The sequence below is a fragment of the Carassius gibelio genome, chromosome A6 (assembly GCF_023724105.1).
Source record: "Carassius gibelio isolate Cgi1373 ecotype wild population from Czech Republic chromosome A6, carGib1.2-hapl.c, whole genome shotgun sequence".
Classification (NCBI taxonomy): domain Eukaryota; kingdom Metazoa; phylum Chordata; class Actinopteri; order Cypriniformes; family Cyprinidae; genus Carassius; species Carassius gibelio.
The window spans coordinates 15,695,559-15,720,307 of record NC_068376.1 but is presented as its reverse complement, the minus strand read 5'-3'; the positions used below and the strand labels follow the sequence as shown (position 1 = coordinate 15,720,307).

Below are 24,749 nucleotides of genomic sequence, written 5' to 3'. Positions count from 1 at the left end.
CGCTCCTGTGCTTTGGCCAGTACACTTTTCTTCTGCTTCCTGTCTGTCAGGGTGGAGGGAACAACAACTACTCACAGCGATCCTGATTACAATGCATGAAGGCACACAGTATGTGGTATGGATATGAGCCCCAGTCTAATGGAGCACCACAGAGTAAAATCTGAGAGGGCTTTGAACCCTGGCAGGGGTGAAGAAGAAAGCTTTTTGTTTGCCCGACCCAGTTGAGTGATACTTGCTCCCTGATGCAAAAAACACACAAGAGTGAAAGCAAGGCGGTTTAAAGCCATCATTGTCTGTGTCGGCAGGGACTGATATTGTATTTCAATAGAGCTGTGAGTCCAAGCCACACAGAGTTCAAAAAGGAGAAAGAGCCTTTCTCGATCCGCGTGGCTGATAGTGCCCGACAACTGCGCCCATTTGCACTCTGTCTTTTTTCTTCTTTTGGCCCTTCTCACTCCATCTTTAGGACTCCCTTTTTGCTCACAAAAGCCCAGACAGAGGCTCCAAAACTTACCTCAACTTTCCTGAGGCCCAGTGATGTTTTTCTTGGGATATGTGAGGGCTGAAAACTTGAAGGCCAATCTTTTTCCAAGTACATATTTTCTTTCCATATTCACTGGTTACTAATGGGACTAGAATAAAGTACAACTTGGGTAAAAAAGGTTCATATCAGTATCTTATCTTATTATTTTCTGAAACCAGGGTGTGTTTTTGTGCATGTTCTTGAAGAAAAGACTAATTACAGAAATTATTATGCAACACAGATCTCATTGCAAACATCTAGAGTCTGCACAGCTCTCGGCCAAATAAACCTTCCAGAAATGTGTTTCTACAACATCCTGACCAACTAACAAGAGAACTAACAGCTCAACAACCCAGCCAACTCATCATCACCTCAGCCAAGTTAGAAATTAAAGTATGTTTAGACCCACTTCATCATTGCAAGTTAAACCCGCAAGAAACAGCTCTGCCAAGCAGCCATTTATACAACTCTTCGTTTCCAGGTTTTAGTGGCTTGATGTTTCACAACAGTGAAATTGCTATTTGAACAATCTAAAATAGTGCACAGACGGGGTTCACAGCACCCTTTTTGTCTGACAACATTTCTGCTGGTCTGTGTTTAAGGCTGCATGGAAATACTGAACAAATTAAAGCGACAAATTAAAGACTATTTAAAATTCTTGTTTCCAAACAAATACAAATTATACTGTAACTACATTCAATCTGGTAAAGAGAACCAAATCTTGTTTAACTATAAAGGTGACAATCTAAAAAATAAGAGTTCATTTTTAAAGCTTTGAAATCACTGAAATATACATTATGAATTTAGCAAATTTAGGTAAAAAACAAAAAGAGATTCACTTTTTTTTCCACTAAATATTAACCAGCACAACCATTTCCAACATTGATTACAATTAAATAGTTTATTGTTCCCTAAATAAGCATATTATAATGATTTAAGAAGGATCATGTGACACTGAAGACTGGAGCCTGCCTTGCCATCACAGGAACAACTGTATTACTGTTTTACTGTATTATTCCTTAAATAAATGAATACTAAAACTTATCTTTAGAATTATGTTTTGGAGCTTCTCTGATATAAATTTTTATTTACTTTGCAAAACAGCAGCATGAAAGCATGAAAACATCTGAGGTCAAGCTAGTATTCTTGATTATGCATAAACTTCATGTTCCAATGCTTAATTATGACACAACTTGACATGACTGAGATGAGCTACTGGATGCATTTAATTAACAAGCCTTTGCAGTGCACATAAGGAGCCTTTGCTGTATTTGAGGTGCTGGTAAAGGTCTAGTAGTGAAGGAATCTCACCTGTGCTGGTTTCTCTCTGTCTCCTTGTGCATTGCCTCTTCGTAGGTTGATGATGTGCACCTCCTGAGGGAGGCTGGTGGTTCCTCGGCTAGCGCAGCCTGATAGGGCGGTAAAACTCTTTAACATGGCCTGAACTGGGTGACCCACCCCAACTGGCAAAAGTTCACAAGGGCTCCGAGACAATGGACCTGCAAATAATACAAAACATGAATAAACACACATTCTGCCTCATTAATCTGCATCAAGATTTTTACAAAGAACACTTCAAATTCATGCCACAAGTATATAAGAGCTAAAAGCATCCCATTTGACCACTATTTATACTATTTATACTATTTAAACTCCTTTCTAATCATCCTTCTACTTGCCCGCTTGATCCTATTCTATCTCATCTCCTTCAAGTCATTTCTCCTGCAGTTGTACCTGCACTCACTCACATCATTAACACATCCCTCCACATTTGTGTTTTCCCCTCATCATTTAGACAGGCTCGTATAACTCCACTACTTAAGAAACTCAACCTTAACCCATCTCTTTTAGAGAACTATAGACCAGTTTCCCTTCTTCGTTTCATTGCTAAAACACTTGAATGAGCTGTGTTCAACCAAGTCTCTGCATTTCTCACACAGAACAACCTCCTTGACAGCGACCAATCTGGCTTCCGAAGTGGACATTCAACTGAGACTGATTTGCTCTCAGTTGTTGAAGCCCTAAGACTGGCAGAAGCGGAATCAAAATCTTCACTACTTATCCTGCTTGATCTGTCCACTGCTTTTGACACCGTTAACAACCAGATCCCCCTATCAACCCTACTGGCAAAGGTCATTTCAGGAACCACTCTTCAGTGGTTTGAGTCTTACCTATCAAATGTACAATGTACAAACTTTTTCTATTCTATCTGTATTCTTTTTATTTATTATATTATTTAAAAGCCCTTGTAAGTCACTTTGGATTGGATAAAAGCGTCGGCTAAATGAATAAATGTAATGTAATATATATATATATATATATATATATATATATATATATATATATATATATATTATTGCATAATCATAAAATTACATAAATATGTATTGGTAGCAATAGTAGTAATTCCAAAAAAATAATAATAATAATTAAAAGCTATATTATTGAATTTCTGGAGTATTACAATTATTGTTGGTTATGAGAAAAAAGTTTACAGTATACCACAAAGTACTGTAAGCTTTATACTATAATATACTTTCTACTCATTAACAAGACTCCTACCCATCTGTCCTCTTCAGTAGCCTCTACAGTCTCTATAATCTTCTCTCTCTTTCCCTAAATGGGAAGATTTATCCTCTTAATCACTTTCAGAAAGCAAAAAGGCTTCACACGTTAGTGCCCTCCTATGTCAGAGACTCCTTTAATTGGTCCACATTCGAGGAGGTCAGCGGGGCTGTTACCACAGAAACAAGCAGTGATATGTTTGTACCGTTGAATCGAAACAGGCACACGCTCTGAGCCATGACCTTGAAACACAACACAGAAAGAGATCATGGAATAATGAGGAGAAAAACACAAGTGCTGTGTGAAGATAACAGCACCTAATGATACTGTTCAGCCACTTGTGATGAATGTTAAACATGACCCTCTTGGCACTTACAGTGAAATGATGGCCCATAGGCTCAAGGTGCAGTTCAAAACTTGTCTGGTCTAATTGACTGCAGGTCATTAGATCCAGATTCATGTTTAGGTTGTGCTTTAATAAGATGAGCACCTTCCAGCTGAAGATCAACTTTAAACACAGACATGCCAAATGGCAGCAAGATCACAGGGAAAGTTGAATGAAGAATGCTCTCTCGAGCTCAGAGGTAATCAGCAACCAAATCTAGTAGATGAAGGGCCCATGAGGGGTGAGTGTGTGCGTGTGTGTGTGTGTATGTGTGTGTGTGGTGCTGAACTTGCAGACTGAGGTCCCTACAGCTATGCTTATGTCTCTCCTGCAAAGAGAAACCAAATGACCATCAGCTGGTACAGATGAGCAGACTCAGACAGTAAAGCCAGGGTGTCTCCAATGAGTCTCAAAGAAAAAAAGATATGGTGGGGAAACTATTCATTCCATTTATTTTAAACTGTCACATAAAAACTATTCTGATAATTGAGTAATAAAAAAATAATGTTATCTAATTATCTACTCATCCTACACTCTAAAAAATCCGGGGTTATTTTTTTAACCCAAATGCTGGTTTGAGCCTTTTGGGTAATTTTTTGGGTTATTTTTTCAGTGTTTGGGTAGTTTTGCAAACGTAACAACCCAGTGTTTGGGTTGTTTTGCAGCTCCTGGGTCAAATGTAACAAACCAATGTTTGGGTAGTTTTTGTATTACTCAGATCCTGGGTCAGACTTAACCCAGCGGTTGAGTTATTTATCGCGGGGATTTGCTTCTCTTCTGAAGAGAGCAGTTCTTAGCACCATCGAATTGACGAATTTGTCGGTAAAATACAGGTTTGTATACATTTTATTTAATCTATAAAATCATTACTATGCTGAATATCGTTGAATTTTATGCAGAGCAACATACAGGCACGCGGTATGAATCACCTTTAACAAGTCGCGGTCTTTTCGCGTGATGAAAAAACCTGATGCTTTGCGTGAAATAAACGATTTAATTCATAAAGATACAGAATACAGATATTCCCTCAGAGCTGTTTACTGTTTGCTTTGGGCAGGTTATAAAGGCAATTGCAGTATATTTTGGCTATGAATGAAATGCAGGAGGGCAGCCTCAGCCTTGAGCAGTTCCCCGCCGAACATGACTCTAACTCGGGCAGAGAACCAGCGCAACGCAGCGTAGTTACGGTGAAACAGAACAACAGACACTGGTTAATAACACGCAAATTACTTCTGTTTAACGTTAATTTTTTTGTTTTATTGTTTGTTAAACGAGTTTAAATACGGGCAATATGTATAGCCTATTAAAAACTATATAAACAATGCTGTAAATGCTAATTAAAGGCAAATAAAGGAAGTTAACATGCAAACCAGTGGTTGTGTAGGTTATTTTAGAAAAGTTTAGATGATTTAAATTAATCTGTAAACATTATTTAATATATTAAGTAAAAAATAAGTAGGGATGCACCGAAATGAAAATTCTTGGCCGAAACCGAAAACCGAAAAAGAGAAATCCAAGGCCGAAAACCGAAACCGAAACACCGAAAGAAATTATGTGAATTATTAGTACCATTGCATTTATTGCTATGACCGTGTACTAACTTTACTAAAATTAAGACATTGCAATTGCATAAATTAATATTAAAGTTTCAAAGATAATTACAATTACATAACTTATTTAAAAAAAAAAACATAAAAATACATAATTACAAATGATGCAAATATTTATTAAGCACATTGCAACAATCATTGCAACAAGCACAGTATAAAATAAAATTCAAACTAAAAATGTATCCCACTCATGTGTATATTTAATAATAATGTACAGGCCTACTGGCCTGCAGAAAGGTTTTAAAATGAACAGTTCTCTCATAAAAACAAAGTGCATTTAGGTGAAGTGCATTTGAAATTTTTCTCTGTAGGACTAGAAAGTGCATTACTTCTCCAGTTGGCAAGACTGTTATCACTTCTGGGGATGGGGACTTCAGACAGATAACCATCTAGCTGTCGAGCAGTTGAGCTTGTCATCTGCCTGACATTTGAGAAATATTTGAGAGAGTGTATTTAAATAGGGCCAGGGCATAAATAAACATTTTTATCAAATTAAAGCAGAAATCTAGCATAAATATGGCTACAATCTGATATTATGTATGTATGTTTGTGTGTGTGTGTGTGTGTGTATACAGTATTGTTCAAAATAATAGCAGTACAATGTGACTAACCAGAATAATCAAGGTTTTTAGTATATTTTTTATTGCTACGTGGCAAACAAGTTACCAGTAGGTTCAGTAGATTGTCAGAAAACAAACAAGACCCAGCATTCATGATATGCTCGCTCTTAAGGCTGTGCAATTGGGCAATTAGTTGAAAGGGGTGTGTTCAAAAAAATAGCAGTGTCTACCTTTGACTGTACAAACTCAAAACTACTTTGTACAAACATTTTTTTTTTCTGGGATTTAGCAATCCTGTGAATCAGTAAACTAATATTTAGTTGTATGACCACAGTTTTTTAAAACTGCTTGACATCTGTGTGGCATGGAGTCAACCAACTTGTGGCACCTCTCAGCTGTTATTCCACTCCATGATTCTTTAACAACATTCCACAATTCATTCACATTTCTTGGTTTTGCTTCAGAAACAGCATTTTTGATATCACCCCACAAGTTCTCAATTGGATTAAGGTCTGGAGATTGGACTGGCCACTCCATAACATTAATTTTGTTGGTTTGGAACCAAGACTTTGCCCGTTTACTAGTGTGTTTTGGGTCATTGTCTTGTTGAAACAACCATTTCAAGGGCATGTCCTCTTCAGCATAGGGCAACATGACCTCTTCAAGTATTTTAACATATGCAAACTGATCCATGATCCCTGGTAAGCGATAAATAGGACCAACACCATAGTAGGAGAAACATGCCCATATCATGATGCTTGCACCTCCATGCTTCACTGTCTTCACTGTGTACTGTGGCTTGAATTCAGAGTTTGGGGGTCGTCTCACAAACTGCCTGTGGCCCTTGGACCCAAAAAGAACAATTTTACTCTCATCAGTCCACAAAATGTTCCTCCATTTCTCTTTAGGCCAGTTGATGTGTTCTTTGGCAAATTGTAACCTCTTCTGCACATGCCTTTTTTTTAACAGAGGGACTTTGCGGGGGATTCTTGAAAATAGATTAGCTTCACACAGACGTCTTCTAACTGTCACAGTACTTACAGGTAACTCCAGACTGTCTTTGATCATCCTGGAGGTGATCATTGGCTGAGCCTTTGCCATTCTGGTTATTCTTCTATCCATTTTGATGGTTGTCTTCCGTTTTCTTCCACGTCTCTCTGGTTTTGCTCTCCATTTTAAGGCATTGGAGATCATTTTAGCTGAACAGCCTATCATTTTTTGCACCTCTTTATAGGTTTTCCCCTCTCTAATCAACTTTTTAATCAAAGTACGCTGTTCTTCTGAACAATGTCTTGAACGACCCATTTTCCTCAGCTTTCAAATGCATGTTTAACAAGTGTTGGCTTCATCCTTAAATAGGGGCCACCTGATTCACACCTGTTTCTTCACAAAATTGATGACCTCAGTGATTGAATGCCACACTGCTATTTTTTTGAACACACCCCTTTCAACTAATTCAACTAATTGCCCAATTGCACAGCCTTAAGAGCGTGCATATCATGAATGCTGGGTCTCATTTGTTTTCTGAGAATCTACTGAACCTACTGGTAACTTGTTTGCCACGTAGCAATAAAAAAATATACGAAAAACCTTGATTATTCTGGTTAGTCACATTGTACTGCTATTATTTTGAACAATACTGTATATATAGTAGCCTAAGAACAAAATAGCCAACGTATTATTATTATTTGAGGCACTTTCTTGCAGAATTTCACTGAACATATCAGACACCGATGGTGCATGCCACTCATCTGGTGCAGAGACCAGTCTTTTTTTCTGCGCTCTGATCTGTCTCCTGCGCTTGGCGCTTCTCCGTCTCCACGCGGGTTCTCCGCATCCAGCGGAGAATGATCCTGGATCATTTCTCGTGCGCGCTGCCTTACTTCCGCATCCAAGTAATGGTCTTTATAACGCGGATCAAGCACATTCGCGATGAAGTGCAGAGGATCCGAAAAGATCTCAATGAGACGTGTGCTAACAGACTCTATAAGACTGTACTTTTCTTTGTTTTTACTTCGTGGTCCGTCTTAATCTCTTTAGGAGACGCTTTACTGCTGCGAATAAAGGAATACGAAGAGAGAGAATGTTCTCACTGGTGTTAAGTGAATGTCGCGTGGAGCTCGTGGTCTGGGCTATGCAGGTGCACGTGCAGGTCGCGGTTTCTGTTTGCGTCATCACAACATTTCGGCCGTGTTGTTTCGGTGATAAAAGTCTATCGGCCGAAAACCAAAAAGGCCATTTTCGGCCGAAAATTTTCGGTGGCCGAAATTTCGGTGCATCCCTAAAAATAAGGTAATAATACAGTAAAAATTAAAAAATTTGTATCTGGGTTAAATCAACCCCTTATGCTTGGTTAAATAAACAACCTAATTTTCTGTCCTATATTTACCCAGCCCTTGGGTTAATAACTACCACTGTTTTTTAGAGTGTATTAATTGGAATATGTTGATCCAACCAAAAAGAGAGAGCAAATTATTATTACTAATGAAGTAATTTTAGCAAACTCAAACATTCATTTTGTCATTAATCACTTACCCCCATGTTGTTCCAAACCCATAAAAGCTTTGTTCATCTTTGGAACACAGTTTAAGATATTTTGGATGAAAAGAGCCTACACTCTTTTGTGTTGTGAACGGTTGAACAACTGATGGCAGATGGACTATTCTGATGATGTCTTTCATGCTTTTCAGGACCTTGACAGATTAAGTCACTTGGCAGTCTATGGGACAGTCACAAGCCTCCCGGTTTTCATCCAAAATATCTTATATTGTGTCCCAAAGACGAACTAAGCTTTTACGGGTTTTGAATATCATGGGGGAAGTGATTAATGACAAAATTTTAATTTTGGGGTGGAGTAGCCCTTTAAAATCATACTTTAATTTTCATATATTATTCAAGTACTTATTCATTAAATCACACAGGTTTTTTTTAATTAATTGTGACCTTCAAATTTGTTATCGTGATATTTTTAAATCTCCAAATTAACGCAGAAAAAAACAAAGGCAGTATTAATGAAGACTAATGTCAATACTGATGCCTTTATTAAATGGATTTTTGGTTTAAATTTCTAAGGATCATATAAGTAATTATACCCATGATTAAAAGTCAGGTCTAAATTATTAGATATTTTATTTATCATTTATTAAAATACTGCAAACAATAGTCACATAAACTTATATAAAAAAACACTTGTATTTATTTGCTGATATTTCTGTAGCATCTGCCTCTAAATAAAGTTAATTTTTCCCTACTTTAAAGTTTATTTTGTTCATTAAATTTCACTTTAAATATAAAAATATCATACATATTAGCATGCTACATGTGGCTCTTGCACGTCACATTTATAAAGGGCTTTAACATATATAATTTATAAATAAATAATTGCACACGTGCAACTAATCTTGCCCCAACACATAAATTACCCTGACGGACACTTCCCAAGAGGCCTCTGGAGTGCTGTCGTCATATCAGTAAATGTGTCTGACACACTGTACGTCACAAACCCTGACCCTGCCTGAATATATACCGTAGTCAACAGTGCTTAGAGGTGTCTGACTGATTGTCAAATGCAAGGATTCTTTTGACAAATGGCAGCTTTAATGCTCACATTCCTCAGCTGCTCTGAGTGACACGTGTAAACGCACAAACTCTTTTCCTCAGGATGTGATCTCCCGTGAAAAAGCTTTTCCTGCAGGTCTCTCTTTCTCTCTCTGTCCAAAGAGACACTCATCACTCACATTTCAGCTCCAACATGACAACCACACTGCGATAGTGATCAGAAAAAAAACATCTGGAAGCTTTTATAGCGTGTGTGTGCATGTATGTGTGTGTGTGTGTGTGTGACAGAGAGAGAGATTCCTTTTCAGTGTTCAGACATTGACACATGTATGTATTCAGGTAAACAGAGTGTTATGCAAAGGCATAGAACAAAAAAAGGTACACCTGCTCACTCATCTTCATATAAAATGTATCTTTTAAACTATTTTAATATTTCACAGTATTACTTATTTACTTCTTGATCAAATAAATGCAGCCTTGGTGAGCATTCAGGGCTCGGACGACCTCTGAGTTTCTGTTTATTTCTTTCTGCAGTCTCTATCGGGCTCACATAACCCTTGACGTCAACTTGTTGCGCAAGCACACTGCACTTTGATGTGCTTTAATAGGAACAGCCATTCTGAGATCAAGAATGTTCGGTTTTAAAATCACAGATAAAGAGGTTAACAGCCACATGTGTGGCTTCAGTACTCCGTCCTCCTCCACTGCCTCCTCTTCCTCCCAGCGGAACGGAGTTTGTTGCCTGTCTAACCAACGGCATCACGCCTCCATCCCTCACCAATGTCTGAGATCACTCATACTCACTTTTTCCTTCACAGAGTGAACAGAGGAATAACAAGCACCAGCCAGCCAAAATCTGGAAGACGGCCAAAAGATTACAGCTCTTATTGGGCAGCCATGTTGTTTCTTTATTTAACTGCTTAGGGGAAAGGACTCACAGGACGAAGTGCTTCAGAGAAGAAAATACGGATGATTTGGAGAAGAATAGAGGGAAGCCAGACATTTGTTGTATGATTTTCCAACAATAATGGAAATGAAATCAGAGGCCATAAACAAAAGTGTATTCCCATACTGAGAAGAAGGATGTTTTGAAACCATGTGACATACCATTATAAATCCCATGAGAAAATCTGAATCTGCATGCTTTCAATACATCTGATATTAATAATGTATATTTTAATATGTATATTTATTTTTAAAACTGAATTGATGAGATAAGAATTATGCTTTCAAAGTATCTGGAATTTATTATTTTTATTTTTTTGAAGGACTATAAAACTATAAAAGGGGAAGTCGTGGCCTAATGGTTAGAGAGTCGGATTCCCAATCGAAAGGTTGTGAGTTCTAGTCTCGGGCCGGACGGAATTGTGGGTGGGGGGAGTGCATGAACAGTTCTCTCTCCACCTTCAATACCATGACTTAGGTGCCCTTGAGCAAGGCATCGAACCCCCAACTGCTCCCCGGGCGCCGCAGCATAAATGGCTGCCCACTGCTCCGGGTGTATGTTCACAGTGTGTGTGTGTGTGTGTTCACTGCTCTGTGTGTGTGCATTTCGGATGGGTTAAATGCAGAGCACAAATTCTGAGTATGGGTCACCATACTTGGCTGAATGTCACTTCACTTTTAAAAACGCTCCTGTGATTAGAAGTACATCTCCAGCACGTGCATTCAGATCAGGATTGCCTGCCAGGTTTTCAAAACAAATCCTGCCTACTTGCTTCTCAAAACTAGTCCAATCATGTTAGCAGGAGGGCCGCGTGCACTTAGCTGCTGTCGAATCACAACACAGGAACCGCTGGCACAATCAAAACTCGTTACGTATTTCTGAAGGAGGGACTTCATAGAACAAGTCTTCAGCCCGTTTTTATGACAGTGAAAACAGCGGTATACAGATAGGTGAATTGTGTGAAAAATACTGTGTTTTTTTACACGCGAAACATGAACACATGTTATATTGCACACTGTACACACAATCAAAGCTTCAAAAAGGCATGAAAAATGGGACCTTTAATAATTATACTTTCCATTATAATGGACACTTATTTGTCAATGACCCAATGACAGCCAAACTTTCACACCATGTCCTCACAAATAACCTTTTATAGCTCCAGAGCAACTGTGTAGTGTAAACACAAACTGTGCTGGGAAAAAAGCGATTGTAACAATCTGCCAGAGCCTGTGTTGCCTTGCAAAGACAAATGTGTTACTGACGCCCACATGCACCTGTTTCATTGATGCTGAGTGACAAACCCACACCACATCTGTAACTGGGTCTACACCACACATTTCTGACAACACACACACAGCTCCCAGCCATTTACAGTAAATTCACTTCTATCTCCACCATTATCTCGCTTACTTGCAAAAATACTGCTTTTGCATCTCTGTACAGAGAAACCACACACACATCCTGTCACAAATTCTCAGGTGGGGAAACACAAACAAAGTCCGAAGTCACAGCTGCCAATTTAATGACCTGGATGCCAGGATATGTGCAAAACTGTCCTCCTATACTGTTCTGATCATATGAAACAATACAGCAGAAAATAGAGATGATAGCACAGTAGTGTGTGTGTGTGTGTGTACAAAAGTAAGAGAATGAGAGTGTGTATCCACACATGCACGTGTGTGCCACTTCATTGAGCTCATGTAGTGAGAAGCATTGACGCGTGACTTTCCAGTGCTTTACATACGACCACGTGTGTGACCTTTCATTCTGTAAAACACAGAAACTATTCAGAGAAAGATGTGAAAGGAAGAACCCCTGCGCCTGATGTGGCTCAAAAACATCGAAGAACTTTAAAGGAATGGTTGACTACAAAATGAAAGCTCCATCACTGTTGTTTCAAACTTACTTTCTTTTCTTCCAAAAATAGAAAGTTTGAAGATCGTGCTGGTTGCTCTTTTCCATACAATTACAATGAATGAGAACTGGATATTTCAGGCTATACAAAGGAGTAAAAGCACCATTAAAGTGTCATAAAAGTAGTAGATGTGACTTTCGCACCATTTAAGTCTTCTGAAGTCTTTGTGTGATGACTAAATCACCTTTTAAAGAGACAGCTTGTCTAAAAATGAATTAAAGAAGGATGTATTGAAGAATGTCAGTTTGATCAACTGTTTATTTTACTAGGCTCCAATGAATGATTTTCTACACAAACTGAACATTGTTACTTCACTCACATGTCTAGGAGAGCAATGCAGGATGCAGATAATATAGCATAAAGTAGACAGACCACCTTCATGGTTATTTTATGGCATTTTGTATAATTTTTGAAACTTAAAAGCCTCAGAACCCATTCATTTTAATTTGGTGGAAAAAAGCAACCAGCACAGTCTTCAAAACTTCTCCTTTTTCTTTTCACAGAAGAACACTCACACTGGTTCGGGATGGTATGAGGGAAAGCAGATGAGGGTTAAGTATTGCTTTAACAGAATGTGGAGTGGGATTCTGGCATTTCCCTTTCACTTCATTTATAATACGCCACAGTTTGCTTTTATGTCCACAGCTCTTCTGAGAACTATTTCTGCTTTGACGCAGATTAAATCTTCAGGGTAAAATAACAGAGGGTTATCTCAAACCGCAGATACTCAAAACAGTGTTTGAGCATGGTAATTGATTCAGAAAGAACAGCAGAAGTAGTTTATCAGAGAATTTAGTGAATTTAGAGAGTGAGTGAAACATGGCGAAGAGTCATAAGAGGCCTAGCGACCATTGAGAGGCAGGAAATGCTCTTGTAGAAATTCAAAATAAGAACATTTCTGGCATTGAGAGTACTCAAATTACTTCTAAAACGCTCACTTAAACTGAAACTTCTAGGAATAACACTTGATTCCAAGACACTTTTGGTAACAGGCCAAGGTCCTGGAGTAGGGCACAGGAAGTGATGTTAATCCCTCATTGCCGTAAAACTAAATCTTATACAGCATTTCCAAATGGAATCAAACAAACTCTCTTATTTACCGAACACAAAAACATCACTGTTTTTGATTATCATTGCTCCGGATTGTAAGAGTCAAGAAAAAACAACAACCCTATATAGACTTTCAAACATTATGCACTCATTATTTAAAACGATGTATATCTGCATATCTTGCAAGACATATTGTATTACTAATCATGTTATTACTATGTAACAACTATGTAATAACTATGTAAAAACTTACCTCTGAAAGAGTCAGCTATACCAGATAAATTCAAGCCCCACCCTACATTTTTTCTTATTGAATATTGTGTCTCACTTCAAACACATCAAATTATAGTAAAACGGTTTGTGAGTGCCAGTTCATGTTGACATTAAATGCATCATCTATTTTTCAGACACACCTTGGACAAAAACAATTTTCATGCTGTGTTATGTTTAGGGCTGTGCGATATCGACAAAAAAAAAAACCTATCGCGATTTCTTTGTTCAATTTTGCGATTTCAATTTTAATCACAATTTTGACACACACAAATATGCTTTACAGTCAAATCACGTTTTATGACGATTCCGATTAATCGCACAGCCCTAGTTATGTAGCAACCTAAAACCTGATCATGTACAGCAAAACATTAAAGTTTTAATTAATTAAACTAAACCACAGTAAGTCAAGGCTCATGACAGTAAATGGGAATAGAGGTGGATGTAGGCTCACAAATTCAGAATCGTAGACTCAATCTACATAAACCATAAGGAAACAAATCATTGTTCCCATTTTGAATAAGGGATTATGTCCAATCCTCCAAACCTTCTGCCCCTTCCTGGTCTATGAAATTCCCAGGCCCTGTGAAGCTACATCAAGAAATTTTAATAAACACAATATTCTCGCTGCTAGTATTGTTATCTGAAATTGCTAGACCTGCACTGCTTATCGTACTGTAACTTTAACTCCCAATCCAGCCCAGAAGCCACAAATACAGGAAGCCAATGCACTCTTTCACAGGGAATAGAGGGAGTTCAGTTCATCTGTCTGTGGATGAAATATGGTTTCACAAAATACCACAGATGAGCAACATGTAGGTGAAGAGAGGAGGAGAGATGGATGGATGAAGGACGGGAAAGGCAGTGGGAGGTAATTCTGCATAATCTTAGTAGAAGTAATAAACTTTAACATCAGTGTGATGCATGTATCAAACACCAAAAGAAGCTCTTTTAACATTAATTTGCCCGAAATGCGATATGCGCTACCTGGCCTTACAGCAAAAACGTACCTGATTGCACTTTTTTCGCAAGACGCAAAATACGTACAAATAAGTACTGTACATATCCCTGCAGTTTCCAAAAGAAATTAACACTAGAGGCATTAAAACTCAGACACCTTTTATTATTTTTCACACAAATCTACAGAGTTTTGATTAATAATGCGTAACTTTCGCATATTTACTTGAAGAATATTATGTAATGAATTCAAAACTACTGAGATTTGAAAACTGATGCTTTTGAATGTTAGCATCACACATATCCAGCTTCATATCTATGGGTTTTCATAGACTGTAGGTTTGTTCGGTAGCTTAGGGAGTGCAGATACGTACTTATATATAATTTATATAATAAATTATTGATTGATTTGTTTTTGTTTTTTGTTAGTTTTTTTTTTACATCCTGCCCATGCAATGTTGTCCAATGAAACAATAGTTATATGAATGAAAACAAATATAGTGAAAGTAGGATATGCTGTCCATTATATGCAAAAAGGGTAAAAATCTAATTTAATTCAACCATTGTAACATTACAACCCAAAAACTTTTGCATTTGATTTTTGATTACCTCATTAATGCATACTGCTATCTGCTATCAAAAAAAATTGTCTATTATTCAGATGCAATGGTTTCAAACTACTATATTATATATATATATATATATATATATATATATATATATATATATATATATATATATATATTAATATAAACTACATTGCCTCATACCATATCTCTTATAAAGAATATATATATCCATATACCACCCAGCCTACCTAGTCACATCAAAAAAGCTAAATAGCTCTCTAGACTTTGAAAAAAGCAAGATATTGGGCTCATGATGGAGAGAACAGGAGCAGAAGGCTAAACTAAGAGTGAGTAACACTTTGTTTTATGTCCAGATATGCTACCAGGTATATTTTTGTGGGTGGATGAAGTGCTTTAAATCAGTGTGTGGGCAAAAAGTAAAAAAAAGTTCAGGGACAACTGTGGCATTGAACAGGGTTTCAGATGTTCAAGTGTGAATCGATGGGGACACATCTTTCATTTTTCAGGCAGGAGGAGAGTGAGGGGAAGAGGCAACTCCAGGGTCAAAGCACAATTCATGACCGCAGTTAATAGTCTAGAGAGAGATTTGGTAAGAGCTCTTTTTTTTTCCCCTCTATCCCGGTCTCATTTTGTTTCACTTTCTCTCACTGGTACTATTAAGTTAGATATAAATCAATGTTCTTTGAAGTAAAGGAGGACATGGCCATTTCCCAAATGAAAGGAGAAGAAAAGAAGAGGGGAGAGGAAGACTCTCAACCAACAGGTCGACAACTGCTCCATACAGACCTGCATGTGTGTGCATGACTGAGTTTAATGTCCACCTTCACTGCTGAAACGCATGTAAAGAAATAGGAAAGTGTATGCATAGTCATATATCAAATGCACACGAAAAAAAGAGATGGAAGAGCAGCTTAGCCAACACATAAAAACAAGAGTACAACCAATATGCATCTAACTCACTCAAGGCAATTTGGAACAATTTTACATTTTGGTGAATTGCATTTACTATAGTCATCTAGCAGACACTTATCCAAAGCGACTAACAAATGAGGAAAATGAAAGCAATCAAAATCAACAAGAGAGCAAAGAATGATATGCAAGTACTATAACAAGTTTCAGTTGGCTTAACAAAATACACGTAGCAAATCAAATACAAAATACTGCACTAGGCCACCAATATCAGTTCAGAAGGAAATGACAGACACACAATCTCTATGCACACTTGAATAGCCATTGTTTTCACAAGTCACTTCATTAAAATCAGCAAAATCAACAGTTTTCAAAATCAACAGTGGTTTTCAGTTATATACTTGTACAGCTTGTTCCCTGTAGCGCCTCTTACCTCTTACAGCACTACTCGTTGAATCTTTAACAAAGAGGTACATAAAGGGGAACACTTTTTCATTAGTTTTTAGCAGATACATACTAAGTTTTTTTTTTTGCTTTTAATCAGTAAACTCAGTCTTAAAGTCTTTCTTTGAGGTCCTCGGATATACTCAAGAACTCATTTGAATGCCCAAGGAATTCCTGGAAAGAATACATTTCTTAATGAAGATTTCTTATAAGTACATTCTGGTTAAATATTGTCTGTACTGAAACGCACTGTCTTGTACCGAAACCCATTGCCAATATGGCACCGGTACCTTTATGACCGGGCCGAAGCACACCTAGGAAAATCAGACCATGTGAGGATTGCATGAATGCAGCAGTTACACTTGCACTAAAGGAAAAGATATGTGAATTAGAAATGGATTATAAATATACTTGCTTATTATGAAAATACCATAGATCATCATTAAAGCCTTTATATTAGTGTTGTCAAAAAAGTACAGATGTCAGTACTGAAATTGTAAAAATCAGTCTATAAGCAGATCACTAATAAATTTGTTCATAGACGTATCCACTGATAGATGTGGCTTTCAAATGTTCCTGTGTGTATCTGCGTAAGCACTCAGTGAAGAGCGTAAATCGATGATTACTGTACCCAATCACAAACATATCTGTTGAGCACATGAAAAGAATAGCCAATCAGAGCCATTTAAGAATCCACTCAACAGCACTCAAAATGTTAGCAGGAAATGCTGGTATCATTACAGTACGGGTGCAACTCCATAGATTAGAATGTCGTGGAAAAGTTAATTTATTTCAGTAATTCAACTCAAATTGTGAAACTCGTGTATTAAATAAATTAGTTCCACTCAGACTGAAGTAGTTTTAGTCTTTGGTTATTTTAATTGTGATGATTTTGGCTCACATTTAACAAAAACCCACCAATTCAATCCAATCTCAACAAATTAGAATACTTCATAAGACAAATAATAATAATAATAATAATATATAAATAAATAAAAAACATTTTTTGTGAATTGTTGGACTTCTGGAAAGTATGTTTATTTACTGTACATGTACTCAACACCATAGTCATTTAACCAACTTTTGGTGCTTTTGGCAGTGTTAGCAGGTGCCAAATCCTGCTGGAAAATGAAATCAGCATCTTCAAAAAGCTGGTCAGCAGAAGGAAGCATGAAGTGTTCCAAGATTTCTTGGTAACACTGGACTTCAAGCAACTTGGGCTATGAACTTATCCACTCTTCCTCCAGACTCTAGGACCTTGGTTTCCAAATGATATACAAAATTTGCTCTCATCTGAAAAGAGGACTTTGGACCACTGGGCAATAGTCCAGTTCTTCTTCTCCTAAGGCCAGGTAAGATGCCTCTGACGTTGTCTGTGGTTCAGCTAATTCCTTGACAAGTCTGTGCATGGTGGCTCTTGATGCCTTGACCCCAGCCTCAGTCCATTCCTTGTGAAATTTAATCTTCATAAGGCTGCAGTTCTCTCGGATGGTGGTGCATCTTTTTCTTCCACACTTTTTCCTTCCACTCAACTTTCTGTTAACATGCTTGGATACAGCACTCTGTGAACAGCCAGCTTCTTTGACAATGAATGTTTGTGGCTTACGCTCCTTGTGAAGGGTGTCAGTGATTGTCTTCCGGACAACTGTCAGATCAGTACTTTTGACAACACTAGTTTCTATCTTCTTTTTATTCAGTCACAGCAATAGTTTGAATGCCTTTGTCCATCCATATTAGGGATTTCCTGAAGTGTCATTAGCTCTATTACTTCTGTGATGCATAAATGGAGTTTCTGCACGAGGGCGTGCAAATAAAACAGACATTAAATGTGTATAAAGCATAAAATTTTGGGGTATAAATAGGAAAAATACTTCTCTCAAAATAAATGGAACATTACAACGCAAATCACAAAAAAACTGAAAACCGTGGTTTAAAAACCAAGGTATATATTGACCTGTGTGCTAACTGTCTTGTTGCATCCCTGCCAAGAATAAATACTACTTTGGAGTTATTAGTACTGTAACTCTTATTTACTGTTGTGTTATTTAGTATTAAATTATTGTTGTTGTGTTGGGTGGCTTAGGTTTTATTGTGAAATTGTTAGGTAAATTTGTTGTGTTTTTCTGTATAATTGTAACTTTTCACATATTATTCATTTAAAAAAAAAAATCAATTAAAAAGCCATTCTTTAATGTCATCATATTTGCAGCTCGTATTTGAAGTATCGTTTCAGGCACCAGTACCGTTTAAAAGTATCGATTTGGCACCTCTATCGTAAAAAAAACAAATGAGACCCAACACCACACGCACATGCAGAAGAGTCTCCTCTGTAATAGCACTTGAATAAACTTGAGGCAACTGTTGTCTGTAGCACATAAACAGGGAAGGAGATGGTCCAATATCAGAGTAAACACTCCAAGTCCTGCGGCTATTTGGACAGAGATTCTTCTCCCCACCACGGCTGCTCCTCTACTAGGACTCTCCTCAGATAAACAAAGACGTCATGTTTCTCCAGTCAGTAGTGAGAGTTGCCACATTCTTTCTGAAGATATGCTCCAAACCTCTTGAAAGAGCTGAAACAAGCAGAGGCCACTTAAGGGGATGCCTTCAAATCCCCTTCATTCCTCAATGCACTGAACACATGTGGACTGCCTGTGATGTTTTTAGTTTCAAACTATCTTTGTAAATGAAAGCAACATGTAAAAATAAATGGGGGAAACTATATAAAAAAAATCTAATAAAATTTTCTGACAATTTTTGTGGCTCTAAAAATAAATGAAATTAAACTAAATTTTACATTTAAAATGTAAATATTTCTAATGGTATTACTGAAATATTAATAACAAATTCTTATTATTATTCGTATTAATATTATTGTTTTTGTTAATGTTGTTTGTTAATTGATTGATTGGTTCTTATCATTAATATTAATAATGATAATAATAAAATGATATTAATAATATTTAATATATTAATATTTTTGCTAATTCACTATACTTTTAGCTATTAATATACAAAAATGTGGGTAGGCAACATAGTTTTAAAACCATAATAAAATAAAACTTTTAACAACCAATATATTATATTCACATCATTCGCCCAACTGTCTCAATTATTGATGGCACCCATGACAGGCCTGGTCAGAGTGGGCACATAGGAAATAAAGATCAAGTGTGAGTGTGAGAGGAAAGACAAGTTGAGGGCATAAGCATAAGAACAGGCTTAAGGTCAAAGGGTAGGCAGTCAATTAAAGACAAGTCAAAAGTCAGGCCTCCTTCTTGTATGCACAAGTCTGAGCCTTTGGGATACAATGGGTTGGATAAAGTCTGGAGTTCTGATGAATAGAATAAGGAAGAATATCCTCATCAGTAAGGCTGCACCAAATTTTTATATCAATTAGCTGGGTCTGTACGCTTTGCATGAAGAAACTTTGTTAGTGATCTCACTTCATAATAGCTAAAAATGCATTTCACACAGAACATATTTAACAAAAACTGTATACTGCACTCATTTAAAAATTTGCCTTATGTTGTGTCACGTTAGTGTCCAATTGACTCATTTTCCTCAATAGTTATACTGAAACGTATTCTCACAAACCCACACACATAGCAACGAAAGCTATTTCTTGACAACATGTCAACAAACATCATGGAGAACATCATGTGCTTATATCATTGCTGAATTCAAGCAGTTGCATAGCTGCCTCTGGAAGTCAGGACACCCCTGAGGACTGATCACTATAGAGCCCCTTTCACACTGTCATTCCGGCAAATACAGGGATAAAGTGTTCCTGCAATTGTTCCCTGGTCGCTAGATTTTGCACTTTCACACTGCCAGTGATGACCCGGGATATGTGCGTGCTTTCAGGCACAACCCTTGAAGATCCCATAAAGACACGTGACATCAGCGCGTGACGTGTAATGTACGAGTCGACAACGCTAGGCACGTTATACTTTCACTGAAGCAAGCAAACGTTCTCGGCGTCAGCACGGAAAGTGAGGAACTAACTGATCTCTGCTTCATTACAGTTTGCACATATGTTTTCGTCGCGAACGTTGAGCTTCTTTCAAAACAGCTGGTAAAAGAGTCGCGCGATAACGCGCGTCATCACTTCGACACGGAATTAGATCTGGCTTTTGTTCACACAGCACTCGTACCGGGTCGAACCCCGCAATGTTACTAAGTCCCCGACCCGGTTTCAATTCGGTAATCAATCCCGGGACGTGGTTGCTTTCACACAGAAGACGACCCGGCAATGTTCCGGAAATATTGCGGGTCCGACGTGCAGTGTGAAAGGGGCTTAGTACACATGCGGCAAACTGGACACATTTGTTGCATATTAGTTGAAGGCACAACAAAACAGGCAACAAGCAATATAATTTACATGTTACTAGGGTGTTATAGATGATTGCTTGTTTGTCTATATTAATAGTGGTCAATTTTCTGACAAAGTAAACTTGCTTAGTAGCTCACCTGGTACAGCACTGCATTTGTAATGAGTCCAGTGATACACAAATCCAGTAGACGCTAGTACAGTTGCTTTAGTAAATGCACTTTTATCCTGTGTTTGGTCTTATTAACACTATAACACCAAGTAGTACATTATTTTTTAAATGCAATAGAGCATTTACCTTTCAGCGGCACTCAACAGACTAATGTCTGAATTGCCGCAGCAAGTTAAATAACCAATGCAACAAATGTTGACAGATCCTGTGTCAAATAAAACTCAATCCATTTTTAGCGCCACACATTGGACATTTCACCAATGTAAATGTAATCTAATAAGCCTAGGTTTTAAAGTCACTTCTACATTAGATCCCCCTCTTCGATGCAAGTATACAGATTTTTTTGCCCACTTTATTAACCTTCTCTTAACCAGGCAAAAATCATTAACAAACAAGTTACATCTTCTCAACATGCCACATAATTTGATTTGTCCTCCATATCCATATCATTTTTTTTTAATTAAGAGTAAAATACTCTTAAAATAATTATCCTCAATCTTCACCCAGTAAATCATTAATAACTGGAACAGCCATGTTGGGCAAATATTTTTATGGTCAATGGGGGGCCTCTGAGAGTCAATTAAATTCACATTTAATTGTATAGCCCTTTTGACAATACATAATGTTTCAAAGCAGCTTTACAAAAAAAAGCCGCTTATCAGGTGTCACAAATGGTAACTTAAACTAAGAACTAACAAAAAAGTCAAGATCTCAAGAAAACAGCTCTTTATGCAAAAATCACAACAAAAGTCATTTGGAATGTCAAGAAAACAACAACAACAAAAAAAAAACTCTCCAAAGACTTCCACGGAATTCCATCAAACTACCAAATAATCAAAGAAATGGCATTTAAATGGGATTGTAGATGTTTTCTCATGTCATGTAACATTAGTAATTACTTTATATATTAGGGGTGTAACGATACGTGTATTCGTATTGAACCGTTAGGTACGAGGCTTTCGGTTCGGTACGCGGTACGCATTATGTACCGAACGGTTCGTTGGACTAATTAATTATATTTTTAAAAAAAACAAGAAAGTGAAATATAATGATATGCTTTCAACAAGGTAGCCCAATAACCCAAACGACGTAACAGGCAACGGCCCTGACACCCCCGAAGAAGAAAAAAACACCAACTTCAATGTTTATGTTAGGCTACTCAGTCAGGCGCTCGCTCACTCAGTAGGCTACGCACTGAAGGCTCGTTGCAAAATAGCCAATGCGTTTAACAGACCAGAAGTAGAAGATCCGCCAATAACCAACAGGTCTGGTGTTTGGGTGCAATTTGGATTCCCTGTAAGCTATGATGTTGATGGCAAGAGAGTGGTGGATAAAAAAACAACGGTATGTCGCATCTGGTGGGTAAACCAGCAGGAATAAAAAAAAAAAAAAAAAAAAAAACACCAGCGGGAATACGTGAAACATGTCAACTCATTTACGCCGACATCACCTTAGTGTGTCAGTATCTGGGAAAAGACGAAAAAAAGGAGAAACATACACGCAACAAACAACCCCCGCAGCATTTAGACAGACATTTCCAACTGACTCAAACAGGGCAAAAGACATCACCGCGTCGATTGGTGGGCTACATTTACGTTACATTTACATTATAGCCGCGGATATGAGACCTTACTATTTACCATTCATTCTATCATCACCATTATAGCTTACAGGGAATCCAAAGTGCACCCAAACACCAGACCTGTTGGTTATTGGATGATCTTCTATTTCTGGTCTGTTAAATGCATTAGACATTTTGCAATGAGCCTTCAGCGCGTGCTGAGTGAGTGAGCACCTTTGGGGCCGTTCACATATCGCGCCTAAAACGCGTGGAAAACGCTAGCCGCGTCTTTCTCCTCCTTTCCAAAACGCTCGGGCAGAAGCGCCCCTGAGGCGTCTGCCTTTGCTTAGCAACAATGACGTGCTCTCTCCATGAAGACGCGGAAATTTCATAGGATAAATGGATTTGCAGCTCTAAAAATCGTTTGCAGTATCTCTGCTACTAAATTTATTTCAAAATTGCAATCCATATACAACCATGATCAGCTGTTCCTTCATCTTGGCTGAGCTCTCAACCTTGTTACGGGAAAGGATGAAGCTGATTGGTTGGTTCTTGTCACATGACCCGCGGTGCGCTTGCGGCATTCTGAAAAGTTGAGATGTTTTTACATTTTGCTGTATCTAAAACGTACCGAACCGTACAGAACCGAACCGTGACATCAGTGTACCGAACCGAACCGTGAATTTTGTGAACCGTTACACCCCTATTATATATATATATATATATATATATATATATATATATATATATATATATATATATATATATATATATATACTTTACATTTATACTTTATATTTATATAATATTTATAAATTGTGTACATTTCAGATTTCTTCAGGCAAACTTATACTTGTTCTTCGCACAGTCAGTATAAAAGGAGTTAACTGAAGCTATGATTCTTCCTCTCTTTTCAATGAATTCACGGCACGCTCCCTGGACCCCTCCAAATCTTGTGGCCTGTGTTTTTCATTTTCTTTTCTTTTTCCGGCACAATATGAAACACAATGGAAAATGCAGGGTCACCAGCTGTTCTCCATTAGGTCCCTGGCTGAGGTCGTCTACTCACTCACTTACTGGCATAACGGTTGTGTTGGAGGGGAAAGAGATAGAGAGAAAGAGTATCAGACTGACTCAGAGAGATTGCGAGCTGCGGTGTAGATTGCAGTAACCTGTAATTAAGCCAGTGGCGGGTTGCTGTTGCTATGTAAACATCCCAACACCTCTCCCTCGTGCCAACACAAGAGCAGTGAAGGAGTCTGGTTACTAACACTTAAAACACACAGCACATCTGGTTTAGGAAGGAGATCTCTCTCACTCTCTCTCTCTCTCTCTCTCTCTCTCTCTTTCTCTCCCTCGCTCACTCTCCTTCCAGTTAGGAGCAGCATGTGGAGTGTGGTGGTTTGGATCTCTCTGCCTCCTCAGCACCGCGACTCAGATTGCAGCGGTTGCACAATACAATTTGGCAGGGCTCATACACACACACATACTCACACGCACACACACACGCGCACGCACGCACGCACGCACACAGACGTAGTCAGTAACACAAACCATAAAACAGCACACAGATCATTTGTCCTCAAACATTTGGAGAGGCACTATTATAGTCTGTCTGATTCTGTGCCTGGTTCATAAGAGAGGAAAATCAGAAAAGTCATTTTAAACGAAATTATGAAAATAAAATGTTGTTTGGGGTCATTCCTCAGAGTGAGAGACTAAACAAACCACACACCTACTGTGGAGAGAGAGAGGTTTATTTAGTTTTTCGGGACATTAGTCTCCAGACTTTTATTCCTTGATGAAGGACTGATCGATCCCTTTAAAGCTTTCCTTGGTGCTGAATATAACTGTGGGTATATTTCTGTAAACTCACCTTTCAGCACTAATTCTATTCGTGTCTTTGTAACATGCCAGGATGAGCTGCGGGAGGATCAAAATGATGGAGCGGTGAGGAGAAAGCGAGCAGACGCGTGTTTCTGCAGCCGCCCCACATGCCACACGCTCGGCCCTCGGCGTAACCAGCATCCTGCAAGAGCTGTTTTTGGCAAGTGCTGCTAATTGATTTCTGCCCCATTCTCCACTATACCAGTGAAACCTGAGGGCTTCCAACAGCCCTGCCATCCCATAATAACAGACTATACTAAGAATCTACAGCTTGGCTAAATGAGAGACCAAAAAAAAAGACAACTCTGACGTACTTAGTGCTTAGAAAGGAATGTCTGGCAAATGAAGGGACAGACAGCCTATTTGAAAACACATGAGAAAGCTCATCCAGAAAATGAAATTTCTAGCGTCATGTATTTAATATTTTAAATCTGAACACTTTTACTTTGATGGGACACTAGAGATATTTAACAGAATGTTTAGGTTGCTCTTTTCTATATTATTAAAGTGA

General features: G+C 38.0%; 1 protein-coding gene across 2 annotated transcripts in view; it reads right to left on the bottom strand.

Moving 5' to 3' along the window:
• Positions 1-24,749, bottom strand: part of LOC128015522 (transforming growth factor beta receptor type 3) — a 127,161-nt gene that overhangs the window by 90,088 nt on the left and 12,324 nt on the right. For both annotated transcript variants that reach the window (XM_052599403.1, XM_052599402.1), the window contains exon 3: positions 1,835-2,022. In XM_052599403.1, coding sequence (XP_052455363.1) covers positions 1,835-2,022 — 188 coding nt within the window. The remainder of the gene's footprint in view (positions 1-1,834; positions 2,023-24,749) is intronic.